Raw genomic sequence first — 15,743 nt, 5'->3', positions numbered from 1 at the left:
TAAGTGCCGTAGTTCGGTGAAGTAATATCAAGACGCCACTTGGAATCTCTTTCTTGAAGTCGAAGTTGTCCTCTGAAAAGATTTCGGCAGATATTGTGAACCTGAAACACCAACCAAAAACTAATTTTCATGAAAATGTTAAAAATTCAACCCCTCAAAAAATTATTTTGTACATTCTTTGCAGATGATACTTTCATACTTTTTAAAAAGAAAAATATATATATTTTTAAATATTTTATTTTAATGTCACTTTTGCACAAATCAGGAAAGAGTCATATGCAAAAATTGTCATTTGGGGTCCTGAGAAAAAGGAAGGATGCTCCCCGCAAACCAAGCCTGGGTGTTGGCCATGTGTTCTCCCAGAACTGGTGCATTTGCAAGAACCTTCCACACAGAGGTCGGTCTCTAAGGCCCTGGACACTGAGTACGGAGCTCTGGCAGCTCAACTGTTTCATAGGGGCAGGGCAATGCGGGCTGCTTTGAGATCCTTTCCACTATTGCAGAGACCCCCTCAGCTTCTTCATTATTTTTTTCCTACCACAGAACATATAAAAAGCTGATAAATTAAGCTCCTGATGCTTTTTGACCTGGAAGCAAAGGTAGCAAGGCGGCCACATGCCTGCTTGTGAGAGAAAAAGAAAATAAATTTGGAGAAATACAGTAACATCCCTTATGTACCCTTGCTCATTTCTTTTCTTTTTTTTTTTTTAAAGATGACCAGTAAGGGGATCTTAACCCTTGATTTGGTGTTGTCAGCCCTATGCTCTTCCAAAGTGAGCTAACCAGCCATCCCTATATAGGAATCTGAACCCGTGGCCTTGGTGTTATCAGCACCGCACTCTCCCGAGTGAGCCATGGGCCGGCCCATCCTTGCTCATTTCTATAGAACTAAGAAAGGCCTCTGACCATCAGTGATAATAGTAGTCTCAAAGTTATTCATAATAGACCAAGCCCAGCAACAACCCAGCCTCTGCTGGAAGCCCCCGGCTCCTGAGCTGGGGTGGGGGCTACCTTGGGCCTTGGCCTTGCAACCAAGCCAGGAAGGAGCCGGCCCTGGGCCAGCCCCGACCCCCATCCCTCTTCCCTTCCCCTTTCCCCTCCGACCCCCCATCTGCAACAACATCTTAGAATATAAAGTAATAACAATAATTTAAAAATAGATAAATTTCTTAAAAAGTTATTCATAATTAAACATGCTGACTTAGTATTTGGTAAAAGATTTAGGGCATGTATTTAAATACTGCATGTACTCACTCATATGTGAGAGCTAAGCAAGAAAGAAAGAAGGAAAGAAAGACCACAGCAGTGTGTTGGACTTGCAGAGGGAGAGAACATTCCTTGGGCTACAGAGCAGAGTCGGGGGGAAAGGACAAGGGGGAGGGAGGTTGGGGATAATTGGGTGGGGGACACAGGGTACAAATGCAATTTGTGGTAATGGGTATGCTGCCAGTATGAATCTGGCCCTCACATCATGGGCACGAGGGGTGACAATCAGCTATGTATCTCGTGAATATTCATAACCAATAAAAATAAAATAAAATAAATCAATAAATTAAAAATAAAATAAAATAAAACAAATGCAGAGCCCTGTTCTCTGTCCTGCTTTGGTGTGCCCGAATGACCTATGAGACACCTCCACTTGGCACTCCGCTGCGGTCAACATCTCCAAACCAGAATTCATCAAAATTCCTCAAATTCCCTCTTTCTGCACCACCAACTGCTGGCCATCCACAGGATCGTATTTGTCAGCCTTAGCTCCTTTCTCTCTCAAATCTCACAGAAGTTTTAAAGGTCGTATAACTTCGTATAATGTATGCTATACGAAGTTATTACGATGTTTTTTTCTGTCTCCCAATTTGCTTCTTCAGCTTGTGGCCACCCATTTTTCGTGTGTCTCCAAATACCGTTTCTTGTGTATTTAAGTTGTTTATAGTTGTTTTCAGTGGAAGTGTCAGTTTGGAATGAACTATTCTTTCATAAACAGCAAAAATGCCTCCAAGTTTATTTTTAGAATTATTTCAATTGTGTATACTTTTGAATTTTAAAAACAATTATGAATGTATAGTTTCTAAGTTAAAACTTTCACCCCCAGATATTCCATTGCACCCTTAAAATGCTTTTTTAATGAACTCTGAAGAACCCCTTCAGAAAATTTAGCCTTCACTGAGTGTTGCTTCTGAGTGATATTTCACTATTCCCTCAGCTCTGCCAGCATTTTCTTAAATTTCCAGTGGTGATGCACTCCCCATGTTCTCCAGAGAGCACCCTAACTATGTTTCTTTTTGGTTCAACATTCTAAACCGAATAATAAAGCTACTTGTCAAGATGATGCTTTCTAGCAAACACACACACACACACACCCCATACTAATAAAAAGACACAAGTATCATGGGAGGAAAATGTTTTCAGACCCCAGATTACTCTGTTACAGTGGCTAAAACCTGGTCATAAATTGTTTTAGATGGAATACAGTATTTCCCCAGGCACCTCTTCCTAGTTCCATTCTTGCTCTTCTATTTTCCTTCTTCCCTCATACAGACCGGTTCCCGCTCACTGGCTGAGCGAGGTGCGGGAGCAACACCGAGGGTTGCGATCCCGTTGCCGGTCCCCGGTCCGGTACGGGGGCAACACTGAGGGTTGCAATCCATTGCTGGACACGGAAAAAGACAAAAAAAAAAAAAAAAAAAATCTTAATTTCACTTTCTGAAACTTGAAATCTCACAAAGTACATGATTTTATTGGTATGTGGAGAAGGCTGACCTGTCAAAATACTTTGACCTGTCCACGTATGACCAGTAAATTCCATTGGCACCAATGAGCCTTTTCGAGGCGTATCCGACTGTCAGAAAGAAAATAAAATGAGATGAGTTTTATTTTTTCACATATTTTTAAAATCAAAGTTATGGTTAACGGCGAACCTACCTGGAATGTATGGGTTGTGCTGGGCCTTGACAACTGTTCCAGGGTAACAGTTCTTTCTTGAAGAGGCGACCTTTCTATACTGTCAGGCACTGCACTTAACACGCGGTTTTGTGGATGTCTTCCTCTGTACTAAATGATGAATAATACATTCTTGTTTAAAATAAACACAACCATTAAAAAGACAAAAGAAAATCTATATATGCCTCAATCATTCACTCATTTATTCATTCAATCCTTATTTGAAAACTTTTATTTAGATATTGCTAAGTATAAGATCTACTAAGGATAACTATATAAATATATTTTACTTATATCATTGCATTATTAAACACGCTGAAATGATAGTGCCCTATTAAGTGAATAAGGATCAAGACATTAACCACATAACATTGTTAATATTAAATTATAATAGAAATGTAATTCTGCATTTGTGAAGCCAGACTTTTTTATGTGATGTTTGCCTTTTATTATTTAATCCTAAAGTTAAAAATTAAAGCTTTGCAACTCTTGCCTTTGGGGAATGGTTTCTATTGCTGCGCTCAATGTGGCAAAAAGAATGCAAGAGAAAACCTTGCTGTGGTTGGTTGTTTTTCTCTCTAAGCCTTCATCTTCCTACAACTGGGGTCCTTCTGTGTTTTGTAAAACAGACACAAGTTACTTGTATCAGAGTAAAGTGAGGGGTAATTGTGAATTCGGGAGAGACCTGATAATACATGCTACCAGCAGCGTGACATCCCCGACCTTTTGGGGTTGCATGCCTGAGTGGAGTCTGAGTGAAGAGGATATTGCCTCTACTTTGAAATAAATAGGGCAAAAGTTGGCTGTAAAAATGAGACCTGATAAAAATAATGAGGGTAAAAAGTTAATGAGCTCTTAGTTTATGCCAGGCATTATTTAAAATATATGAGTTCATTTAATCCTTATAACAATTCTTTGAAGTAAAAATCGTTCTTCCTCTTTTACGAAGGAGAAAACTAAGGCTCAGGGAGATTAAAGTAACTTGTACCAAATCATATAGAAAGTGTGTGTGGCAGGATATGAACACACATCTCCCCGTCTCCTGACCCGATCTTCATACTCTTTTATTCACTTCACCATCCTGACCATCTGGACTTTCTGATTTAGTTCAAGCCATGTTTTTATTTCACAAAATGATGAATTAACCCTCTCACCCCCTGTAAATTCTCACAAGTCATTTACTTTCTGAAAGTGGATTATGAAGACATTTTGAATATAGAAATCAGATCATTCTCTTACATTACCGATTTCACTTGGAAGTGCCAAGATTATTTTTGTTTGTTTTCCAACACACTATCTAAATAGTGCACTTAAATATAATGAAATCTGTCTTACAGAAACAGGGCGGGATCCAGGAACTGCAGAGTTTTGCTCCCTGGTCTCTGAGCCTATTGGGGGTAGCCTGCTCCGTGAGGTTTGAACTGGTGGAGGAGACATGTGGTCTATTCCAGTTTGCCTGTAAACATGACGACATGTTACTGAGCACCCAGGTGCAGAGACGGGGGGACAGATGCTACCATGAAGCTCCCAACCTGAGCTATTAATAACAATCTGCCTATGCTATCTACCATAAGTGAATCAATGTACAGTATATGCATGTATTGAAGCAACACACTGGACCATATACATATGTAAAAATAAATGTAAAACAAAACAAAACGAAAATGAAAACAATGTTCAAGTGGGCTGAGTTTCAGGAAGATAAATATGAGCATAATGGTAGGGAGCTACTCTAACCAGGTGTTGATATTCCAAAATTAATTACCTGCTTTTTGCACAATAACAGACATTCTAGAAATTCATAGTACCCAAAGTTTAGAAGCTGCAGGGAAAGAGACAACTTTTTAATGGTAGGGAGCTACTCTAACCAGGTGTTGATATTCCAAAATTAATTACCTGCTTTTTGCCCAATAACAGACATTCTAGAAATTCATAGTACCCAAAGTTTAGAAGCTGCAGGGAAAGAGACAATTTTAGTTTAGAAGCTGCAGGGAAAGAGACAACTTTTTGTATTGCAAGTGGGGCTATAAATTGGTATAATCGTCCTGGGAAGCACTTTGACCTTAAAAATATCTATAACCTTTGATCTGGTAGTTTTCCTTCGAGGACTACAGCACTAGGAAACAATTTAATGACATCCTTATTAAGATTGATATATAATGATGCTAACTGCACAGTATCATAATGAAAATACAGAAAAAAATGAAAAGTTTCTTTAATAGGGCAATACTTAATAAATTATCATATACCCACATGATTATTTTGTAGTCATTAAAATCTTGCTCTCAAAAAATTTGATAACATGGAAAATATAAATGATATAATTTTTTAAGGAAAAAAATTATATGAAAAAGTGCTACATCATACAATAGTAAGATCATCTAGGGTTAGAAAAAAGGCAATGGAAAACAAATATAATCCTAGACAAAATTGATAGGAAACTTACCAACAGTTATCATTCCTATATTTACGTGATGGGCATATAGGAGATCTTTGATTTCTTCTCATATTTTTGCTATTGTCCTATTGTTCCAAGGTGAAATTATAGTACTATGACAATTAGGGGGGAAATGATATTTCAATAAAAATTAAAGAAACAGCATGAACAAAATCATGGAAGTAAGAGGATGCATAGCTGGTGTGTTTGTGAGTCAGACAGATGATGAGGCTGACCAGAATCAAGGTGGGTGAGAAGAAGTCATGGGAAATAAGTGTGCATAACCAAAGAGTGTGAAATCTCTCTCAATGGGGCAAAAAGTGGTCCCTCAGGGGCAAAAAATTGTACTCATGTATAAAGCACAGCTATACATATAGATGTATGGTCTGTCTGTGGTACTGAAATTCTATGGGTGGGAGAGCAATTAGGAAAAATAGTCTAAAAGGGTTCCTTAGTGTGGCAATCATGAAAAAAAAAAGCTGAAAACATTGGTCTACAGAGAGGCAGGGGTCAAAGATGGAGGAAATGTACAATTGAAGGCACCTGAATTTATTTCAATAGGAAATAGAAATGGTTTTTGATGAAAGTGGTGGTGGAGCCCAGGTAGGCTGGGAGAAAGAGGAGAGAGCCTGTCACATGCCAGTGACGTGGGCATGGGGTGAATAAGGCATGCTAGGGGGCCACACTTAGAATGAAGCGGGTAGAGATGTCGTGAATTAACAGCGCAGACCCGAATACAGCTGGAAGTAGCAGTCCTGACTTGTGAAAGAAACACTGACCTATCAAAAAGCCACGTGGTGTTATGAATGCATCTTGAAAGAGTCCTATTATGAGTAAGTGTTGGCAGCTGCTCGGTCCTCCAAGTCCTGCAGGGGGACCTGTGCTCAGTCCCTCTATTAACTCCCTCCCTTGCTGTGGAAAGCCTGCAGCATGGTGGTCCAGGGGGTGGATATCAGAGCCAGAAAGCATGGTGGGTGCGCCCAGCTCTGTCCTCTGGTGCGATGATATTTGGCAAATTATTCAACTTCTTTCAGCCTCTGTTTCTACATCTTAGATTTGGAATAATATGAGCACCAACTCAAAAATTTGTGGTGGGGGAATAATAAGATAAAGTGTAATCCATTGACCTGGTGTTGGTAACAAAGAAAGCAGTCAATAAACACTAGCTGTTACTGCCTGACACTTAAGTTGGCTGGAAAGCTCCTTCAGAATTTTATGGTAAAGGAAGAGACAACTTCCTAAGTAGGCAATGATTTGATGTTAGTCCCTAAGGCCAAAGCTTTTCTGAAACTCCCACATAGAGTGAAACACCTCCTTAAAGATAAATAAAAACTGATAGGTACCTTTCCCTTTTACTTTTACAGCATTTTTATATACATTATCGTATTTAAACCTCCCCATAAAAGAGTGTTATGTAATTTGAAAGCATTAATTAATTATAATTTTTTCAGCAGAGGCCAGAAATCCATCCACGATCAACCCACCATCACTGTTTCATTTCACTGAGCTGCCTGTGCTACAGGTACACTGACTGACCTTATATTCTAGGATAAGCTAAGTGTATTACTGGAACAAAATCAATGTTAAATACTCAAAATTAGTGAACTTATTAGGAAGGTGTCTACATAAAATTTGATAGAGGATGCTTTGTCCAGAATAATTTATAAACCCTAATTGACAAGTGTCTCTGACGTATGTGACCTTTAGTTTATCATGAGAGAAACAAGACTTACAGTTTTGTTCCCCTAAGAACTTCATCACTATACACATTGGGGGTCTTTATTCTCTGTGAATCTGAAGTAAGAGAAGGCAGCCTCCTATATACTGGTGTTTTCTTTGCAGGAGTCTGTAATCCGCGATTATCTGAGATTCGTCCCAGTCGATGCTGTGCAGAGGAAACAGCACCAGACCCTACACCCAATGATTTGTCTTCTCGTTCATTCCTGGGGGAGAGAAATCCAGTTGGTTACTCAGGTGCAAGTGCTGTGGGAACAGGGAACACATATATTTGTGCCTTGCTAGGTACTGTCCAGAGCAGTGGCTGGCACATAGAACTTACTCCCAAGTGTTTGCTGAATGAATGGAGAGGCTATCATTTCTATTTCAATTTCAATGAAGAACCATCCAAAAGAAAAAAGATTTAAATTTCCCATTGTTTGTAGTCAAATAGCAAAGTCCACAAGATTAAGAATTCATAGCTACATTCCTCTTTTCTCATCTCTCCCAACCCAATATATAATAGTAATTATTTTCTGGTTGATGTTAGCATAATCTGTGTTTACTTTTAAACACTGACTACATTTCCCCTAGAAAGTGCTCAGGCACATCTGGATTAAATGAGATCGAAAGTGGAATTAGATTAGTTGTAAATGTATATTGCAAAGTCCAAGGCAACTGCTAAAATTTTTTAAAAGAAGCATAAATAATATGCTAGAGATAGGAGAAAATGGAAATATATAAAATATTCAACTAGAACAAGAAGGCAGAAAATGGGGAAGATAAAGAAAAGAACAAAAGAACAAATGCAATGAATAGAAAACAGTTACAAGCATAGTAGATATTAATAACTCTATCAATAATCACTTTGAATGTGAATGGTCTAAATACATCAATTGAAAGACAGAGATTGAAAAATAGTATAGAACTATGTGTTTTCTACAAGAAATTCCTGTTAAATATTTAGACACAGATAGATTAAAACTACAGGGTGAAGTAAGATATACCATGTTAAATTTAAATTAACATCCATCCTTCTTGAACAATTCCAAAAAATAGAAGGGAGCACTTCTTAATTCATTCTATGAGGCCAGCATTACCCCAATACTGAAACTAGATAATGACATCACACAAAAAAGAAAATTACAGACCAATATGTCTTATATTGATGCAAAAATCCTCAATGACATACTAGCACACCAAATCCAACAGCATATGAGTAGGATTATATACCACAAGAGAAAAAGATTTATACCAAGAATGCAAGGGTGATTTAACAAAAAGATCAATCAATATAACACACTGCATTAATAGAACAAAGGAAGAAAACCATAGAATCATCTCAATTGATACAGAAAAAGCATCTGACAAAATCCAACACCATTTCATGATAAAAAAAAATTAAACAACACATATTCAACTTGATAAGGAACATCTATAAGATACATATAGCTGACATCATACTGAATCGTGAATATCTAGATTCTTCCCCCTAAGACCAAGAATAAGGCAAGATGTCCTCTCTTACCTCTCCCACTCAGTCTTCAACTGAATGTCCTAACCAAGGCAAGAAGATAAGAAAAAAAAATTAAAGATATATAGATTGAGAAAAAACAAATGAAACTGTTATTGTTGCCAGATGACATAATTATCTATAAAGAAAATCCCAAGAATCAGAAAACAAAAATAAACACTTCCTGGACCTAATAAGCAAGTACAGCAAGATTGCAGGATATAAGATCAATACACATGGGCCGGCCCGGTGGCGCACTGGAGAGTGTGCCGCTGGGGAGTGTGGCGGCGCTCCCGCCGAGGGTTCGGATCCCACATACAGACCGGTTCCCGCTCACTGGCTGAGCAATGTGCGGGCGCAACACCGAGGGTTGCGATCCCGTTGCCGGTCCCGGTCTGGTATGGGCGCGACACTGAGGGTTGCAATCCGTTGCCGGACACGAAAAAAGACAAAAAGGAAAAAAAAAAAAAAAAACTCCTTATCAATGAAGTAGTTATAAAAGCAACAAAATAGCTTTAAAAAACTCCTTATTTTTAAAATTTCCCTATTTCTCAGGTCAATTTATTTTGCCTAATATTTAAAGGTTCTTTTCTATATTGTTATCATCAACTGTTCATTTTTATAAGATTCATGCTGCCCAATAAACAAAGTGAGAAATATTGTATTGAACCTATCAGAGCAGTTTAAAGAGACCAAAAATGTAGGCAGTTAGCAATTTCAAAAGTTTCTTTCAAACAGAAAAAACAAATGAGACTTATTATAAAGCCCTTACACTAGAGAGTAAAACAAGATTATTCGATATTCAGTTTTACCCACTGCTCCCTGAACCACACACCCTGGTTTAGGCCTGTGTTCTTTTCATCTTATGAAGATACTTGTTTATTTGCTCCTATGCTGGGTGCGTATTTTTGCCTCTTCCTTGAATATCATCCCTTTTCTTTTTCAGCTTAACAATCTTACCTATCCATTAGGGTTTAGTTCATTCTTACCCTACTTTGTGAAAGGTATGATATTTTTCCTCTGAACCCCACAGCATTTATGATCTAAAGCACACCTAATTACAAAATATATAATATAATATATAATTAGAATCTAATTGTAATAATAAAAGCTAACAGTTATTGAATGCCTACTCTATGCCAAACACTGTGGTAAATGTTTTATCCTTTCTCACAGCTTCCTATCTCATAGATCCCAGAGATAATAATATTGAGATTTTGAGAGAAAGGGACTGATTTGAGATCATGGAGCTAATAAGTAGTGATGTCAGGCTCCAAATTTATAGTCTATATACAAAGCTCAAACTCTCATTCACTCTACTATCAACTATATGGCCTCTCCTTGTGTGTGTGTGTGTGTGTGTGTGTGTTTGTGTTTGTGTGTGTGTGCACGTAGTATTCTTTCGCACGGCTTGACTCCCCCAACTAAATTGGAAATTAAATGCAGCTAAAGACCAGGAATCCTGTCTTACCCTCTATGGCCTCTCCTTGTGTGTGTGTGTGTGTGTGTGTGTGTTTGTGTTTGTGTGTGTGTGCACATAGTATTCTTTTGCACAGCTTGACTCCCCCCAACTAAATTGGAAATTAAATGCAGCTAAAGACCAGGAATCCTGTCTTACCCTCTTTCTCTGCTCCCCCACACAAGATGGGCTGTGTGAAACATAAAATTCAAACTCCTTAGCACCACTGAAGACCTCCCATAAACAAGTCTGTTTCCAGCCTCATCTGCTACTAGATCTTTGGATAAGGATGCAATTCAAGAAAAATTTATTGAATGCTTAGTATAGGCCAGATTCTGTGTCAGGAGCTCTCACATATTTCTATGATTTTTTCTCACAACAATCCCGTGGACACCATATTATTATCCTCATTGTACAGATAAGGAAACTAAAGTTTAGAAAAGTTAACGTGTCCAAAATAATACTCCTCATAGGCCTCTTGGTTCCAAATTCCCTTTTCTTTCCAATATGCCCTGCTGTTGCCAGGATCCTGTTCTCTGAACCCTCCGTACAATCACTGTTCCCCAAACCCACCCCATCTTTCATCCATCCATGCCTTTGCTCAGCCTGAAATGGCCCACTCAGAATACTCATCCACAAAAGACCCACTCATTTCTTCATGTTTCTGCCCCAATTTCACTCCAATGCAAAAGATAAATCCTCATCCTCTAATCAGGACAAATCATTCTCTCCTTGATTCTCCTGTGACACTTTTTTTATATGTATCTCACAGCATGTATTTGCATCTGACCTTGTGTTATAATTTTTGTTTCACTAGGTCAAAGACCATATTTTATTCATCTGTATATCTCTTTGAAACACCTAATATAGTACACTTAATACAAACTCAATAAATGTTGAATGAACCCAATGTAAACTCCTTGATTCTTTTATTACTTCAGTGGAAGGAGATCTTTTATAATTTTCAAATGTTAGGAGGAAAGCATTTTTTCCTCCCAAAATATAAAAAACAGCTCCACATCTTGAAGTATCTAAGTGTCCTACTCCATTAAAAAATTCTATTAAGCTTTATGAAATAATCATACTATGTTTTAGTTTTACTGACAAACAGACCCAAGTATCTTGATAATAGAATTTAATAGAGTGGCACTCTTGACAAGCTGAGGCGAGAGATATAAAGACTGATAGAATGAGAGAGAACAGTGTAAAAGCATCTACCTGGAGTGGATTAAGATGAGAAGCCAGGGAAATGCTGCGAATCTCAGAACTTCTGGACAGGGGAACACTTGATACATCAGTGTGAACACGGGAAATGAGTGTACGTGGAGATCTATTTTCAGCCACTTCCTGTTTTTCCTTCTGCTTTTTTCCTTCTGTATCAACAAAAAAAATCAATATTACAAGAAACATCAGATTATCTAATACATATACTTAAAATTCATTCTTCAAAGAGCATATTTATTTTTGAGTTACCATGGGTCTATGCTATGGCCACTGGTAAGGGAACATTTTTACTGTGGAGAGCACAGACCTGCGTGGAACAATTGGCTAATGTGACTTTCATTTTAGTGGTATGCAGAAAAACAGAGATTATACAGTGGGGCAATAAAGAGTCTTAGTATTTTATAAAAGCCCAACTAATCCCTTTGGGCTAGAAAAAGAGCAAAAGAACAGTATTTAAATTAACATGATTATTGCCTTATTGTACAAACTGATTACATAAAACTAGTTATTAATGTCTACTACTGATATTTCTATGATATGTCTCTGCTCAATTTTAAGTAGTTTAGAGAACATTTTGTAAGTATAAATGAAGACAAATGATTATTAAATTGGCTATGTTTACATTGTACTTTGCAAATAATGTCACCAACAATTAATAACAAATATCCCATTATTAGAAATTAATTGGGTATGGTTTTTACAATTTAAAAAGTGACTTCTAGCTTCTTTCTGGAGTATTTCTGTATTTTTCCCAGAGTGCATATACATTATTTTTATGACTCAAAAAGCAATCACGTCCTTTCTGGCGTGATGAGAGCTCCCGTGTGAAGAAGGCAGGAGGCCCACTTCTCACCCCAGCCACCTTCCAGGCATGGCCCAGCTGGGCTGGGGAGCACACAGCTGAGGAACAGGGGTCTTGTTTTTCTTTTCGTGAGACCAAATTCTACAAATAAGTACCTGTGGGTGTAGTTTCCCAGTGTTTTCTAATCAGTTCTTCCAACATTTCTACCACGTTTGTCCAGACGTTATCGAATACTTCGGCTGCCACAGCATCTTTGATGCAGTCATGAGGGGAGATGGGAGGAAGTCCGTGCTTCTGCCACTTCCTACCACGGTGAGCTGGTTTTCCTTCAAGACACTCGTCATCGCTAAGGATAAAAACCCATGCTAATGACTAAAAGCATCAATGGCTAAAGTTACCATAATTCTATCTACCTATCATGCATGTACATACATTTATACATATGTTAATAGACATTATTTTTAAAACACATTGTTTTTTGTAAAATATACCCAATTTTTTGTCAGTTATATTTCAATAAAGCTGGGGAAGAAAACAAACAACTAATTCTGAGTTTCACTGATCTGCTAAATTGTCTTTTTCTAGTCTCTGTTTCGTTTATTTTGTCTCTGATCTTTGTTATTTTTTCCCTTCTACTAACTTTTTCTCATTCCTTTGGGTATAAAGTTAGGTTGTTTATTTGAGATCTTTCTTCTCGATGGAGGCCTTTATTGCTATAAACTTCCCTCTTCGAACTGCTTTTGCTGTGTCCCGTAAGTTTTGCTACGTTGTGTTTCCATTTTCATTTGTCCCCAGATATTTTTGATTTCCCTTTTGATTACTTCTTTGACCTACTGGCTGTTGAGGGTATGTTGTTTAATTTCTACCTACTTCTGAATTTTTCAGTTTTCTTCCTGTTATTTTTATTTTTATATTTGTCCCCAGATATTTTTGATTTCCCTTTTGATTACTTCTTTGACCTACTGGCTGTTGAGAGTATGTTGTTTAATTTCTACCTACTTCTGAATTTTTCAGTTTTCTTCCTGTTATTGATTTCTAGTTTCATACCACTGTGGCCAGAAAAGATGCTTGCTATAATTTCAATCTTCTTAAATTTGTTAATATTTATTTTAGCATACTAATATTTTTGAATGTACCAATTTTTAATCACAATGTAAATTTTTATCATACCGTATTTGTAGCTTTTGGTTAAGACAAAATAAGCATTTAGTGCAGAGCTTCCCCTTTGCCTTTCTGGGCAATGGGTACAGGACAGCTGATGTGGCCATGAGGCCACTAGGAGCCCTGTCCATTTTCACAGGCACGCTGAGTACAGTTCTTGTTTTCTGTCTGTGCCGTGTTGTCATGAAGAAACAGAAGCAGTGCTCTAGAATATACACTTCCTGCTAGGAACCTAAAAACTTCTTGTAGGACTGATTAGTGGCTTTGAGATAATGTATGCCAGACTCAGGCGTCTAAGGCAATGCTGGGCACTTGGAAACTCTCTCCATATGTTAACTAACATACACAAACTTCTGAAGATCTCCCGTATACCCTTGGCTTATGTACCTTGTGATCTTTTCTTACTCCCCCCTCCCTCCTTTGTTTTTTATCTTAACTACTGGAAAATAATGGTGACAGGAACAAGTCTGAGCTTCTGACTTTTTGATAAGCGCACCATCCCCAGAAAAATAAACATCAACAATGAATATCTGGTGGATATATCATACTCTGTAAGGCATGGGGCTTATGAAGGACTGAAAAGAAAAAAAAAACAGCCTACTTAGTCAAGATTTTTTTTAAATTACCTAGTTGAGATAACCAGAAAATTCATTCACATTTACATGAGTGCTTTAATTTATTTTACTCAAATATAGAGAAACTTCAGATAACTGAAATGGACTTCTCCATAAGTAGTTTGGCTGAGTGACTTTTATGGATCAAATGTGTCCCCCCAAAATTCAGGTACTGAAAACTTGACCCCCACTGTAACAGTGTTAAGAGGATGGGAAATCTTATCACGGCAATTGAAAGGTGTGGCCCTTAAGAGGTGATTAGATAGTGAGGACTGTGCCCTCATGAATGGAGTGACCCATTCATAGAGTAATGCGCATGGTTCTGATGGCCGTAAAAGGAGATCAAGTGAGCAGGTTAGCTCTGTTCTGCTCAGCCCACTCTCGCCATGTGATATGGTGTGTCACTTAGAAGGCCCTCACCAGATGCACCCCTGGACCATAGACTTCCCAGCCTCTAAAACTGTAAGAAATAAATTTCATTTCTTTATAAATTACCCAGTTTCAGGTATTCTTTCATAAGCAACAGAAACGGACTTATATAATGATTGAAGGAAAAAAAGTTTTCCTTTATACCCAATCTATATTCTATATGCGAGCCAGAGATGCACAACCTATGGGAAAAAGCAGATTCTTCATGGGAGTTTGTAGCACATCAGGAATACAATTTTTGCATGATCATGGTGAATCTTTAAATTACTTATAAAGTACATAATCCCAAATAAAAAATCCTTTAATATTACATTTGACAAAGCTCATATCCTTAAAAACATTTTAACACAGGCATCGTTAAAAATTTTAAGGGTTTCTTAAAAGCCTAAATTATTCTATGAGTCTGTATCCTCTTTGCTATAATGAATGGATGTCACGGCACGGTGACATCAAACACAGTATGTTTGAATGGCATAATGAAATTTATCAAAATGTATTAGTGAGCAAAGGAAAAAAGGATGGAGCTTTACTTCTTCTGCTGCTACTGCCTTAAGGCTTAGGATTCATTGCAATGAGGTGGTTTTTGATTCTGAATGTAGCCCACCTTTCACTGTGCCTTTGGAGCAAAAGTTGAAGTTAACTTCTGTGTGTGTGTGTGTGTGTGTGTATGTGTGTGTGTGTGTGCTCCATATATATTTTACGTATGTACATATATATATACATACTCACACACATATACACATACATACACACATCATCAACTTAGAATCAGGGCATCTTGCAAAAAAAATTCTCTGTACCCACCCNACATAGATATCTATGATAAAGTTTAATTTATAAATTAGGCACAGTACTCTTGCACTTTGGGACCATTATGAAGTAAAATAAGAATTATTTGAACTCAAGCACTGGGATACCATGACACTCAACCCAATGATCAAGATGACTACTAAGTGACAATGAGCAGGAATGTACACAGTGTGGATCTGCTGGACAGAAGGATGATTCACATCGCTGGCCAGATGGAGTGGGATGGTGTCGAGCTCTTTTACCTGCCCGTAATCCTGCCAACTGGGCCAATTGTCGAGCTAGGGATGGATTTGGTGCTCACAGACCCCTCAAGCCCATTGTCCAGACTGGGTCACAAACCCTTCACCTACCAGGCTGGGTCTGCAGACCTCTCACATGCCAGGCTGGGTCACCAGACCCGTCACGTGCAGGTCTATGAGCTAGGTAACCAGCAAACAGGTCCTTGGATGCTATAGGTTGGAGAGGATGGCCATGTAGGGCAGATACCCAAGGCAGACACCAGCCAAGTTGCGGCCCCGTGCATGCACACTAACTCCACCCACCCACACACAATTTGCTTACAAAGAATGCGCCGCATCATCCCCCAACCAGATGGGCAGGCAAGGGAGCCTGATTAAATTATTCTATTTTCCCAACAG

The 15,743-nt window shown here is 38.2% G+C and overlaps 1 protein-coding gene across 1 annotated transcript; it reads right to left on the bottom strand.

Moving 5' to 3' along the window:
* Nucleotides 1–9: 9 nt before the first annotated feature.
* On the bottom strand, nt 10–12,437 carry LOC103582245 (protein FAM149A-like; the record flags this gene model as incomplete). Its single annotated transcript, XM_008563895.1, has 8 exons — nt 10–101; nt 2,761–2,839; nt 2,923–3,051; nt 4,276–4,396; nt 7,111–7,320; nt 8,622–8,650; nt 11,284–11,438; nt 12,247–12,437. Coding segments are annotated over 8 exons (988 nt in total), but the record flags the coding sequence as incomplete, so codon positions are not given.
* Between the last annotated feature and the right edge of the window lie 3,306 nt (nt 12,438–15,743).

The sequence above is a fragment of the Galeopterus variegatus genome, unplaced genomic scaffold, assembly GCF_000696425.1.
Source record: "Galeopterus variegatus unplaced genomic scaffold, G_variegatus-3.0.2 Scaffold15381, whole genome shotgun sequence".
Taxonomy (NCBI): Eukaryota; Metazoa; Chordata; class Mammalia; order Dermoptera; family Cynocephalidae; genus Galeopterus; species Galeopterus variegatus.
This window is presented reverse-complemented; position numbering and strand designations above follow the sequence as displayed.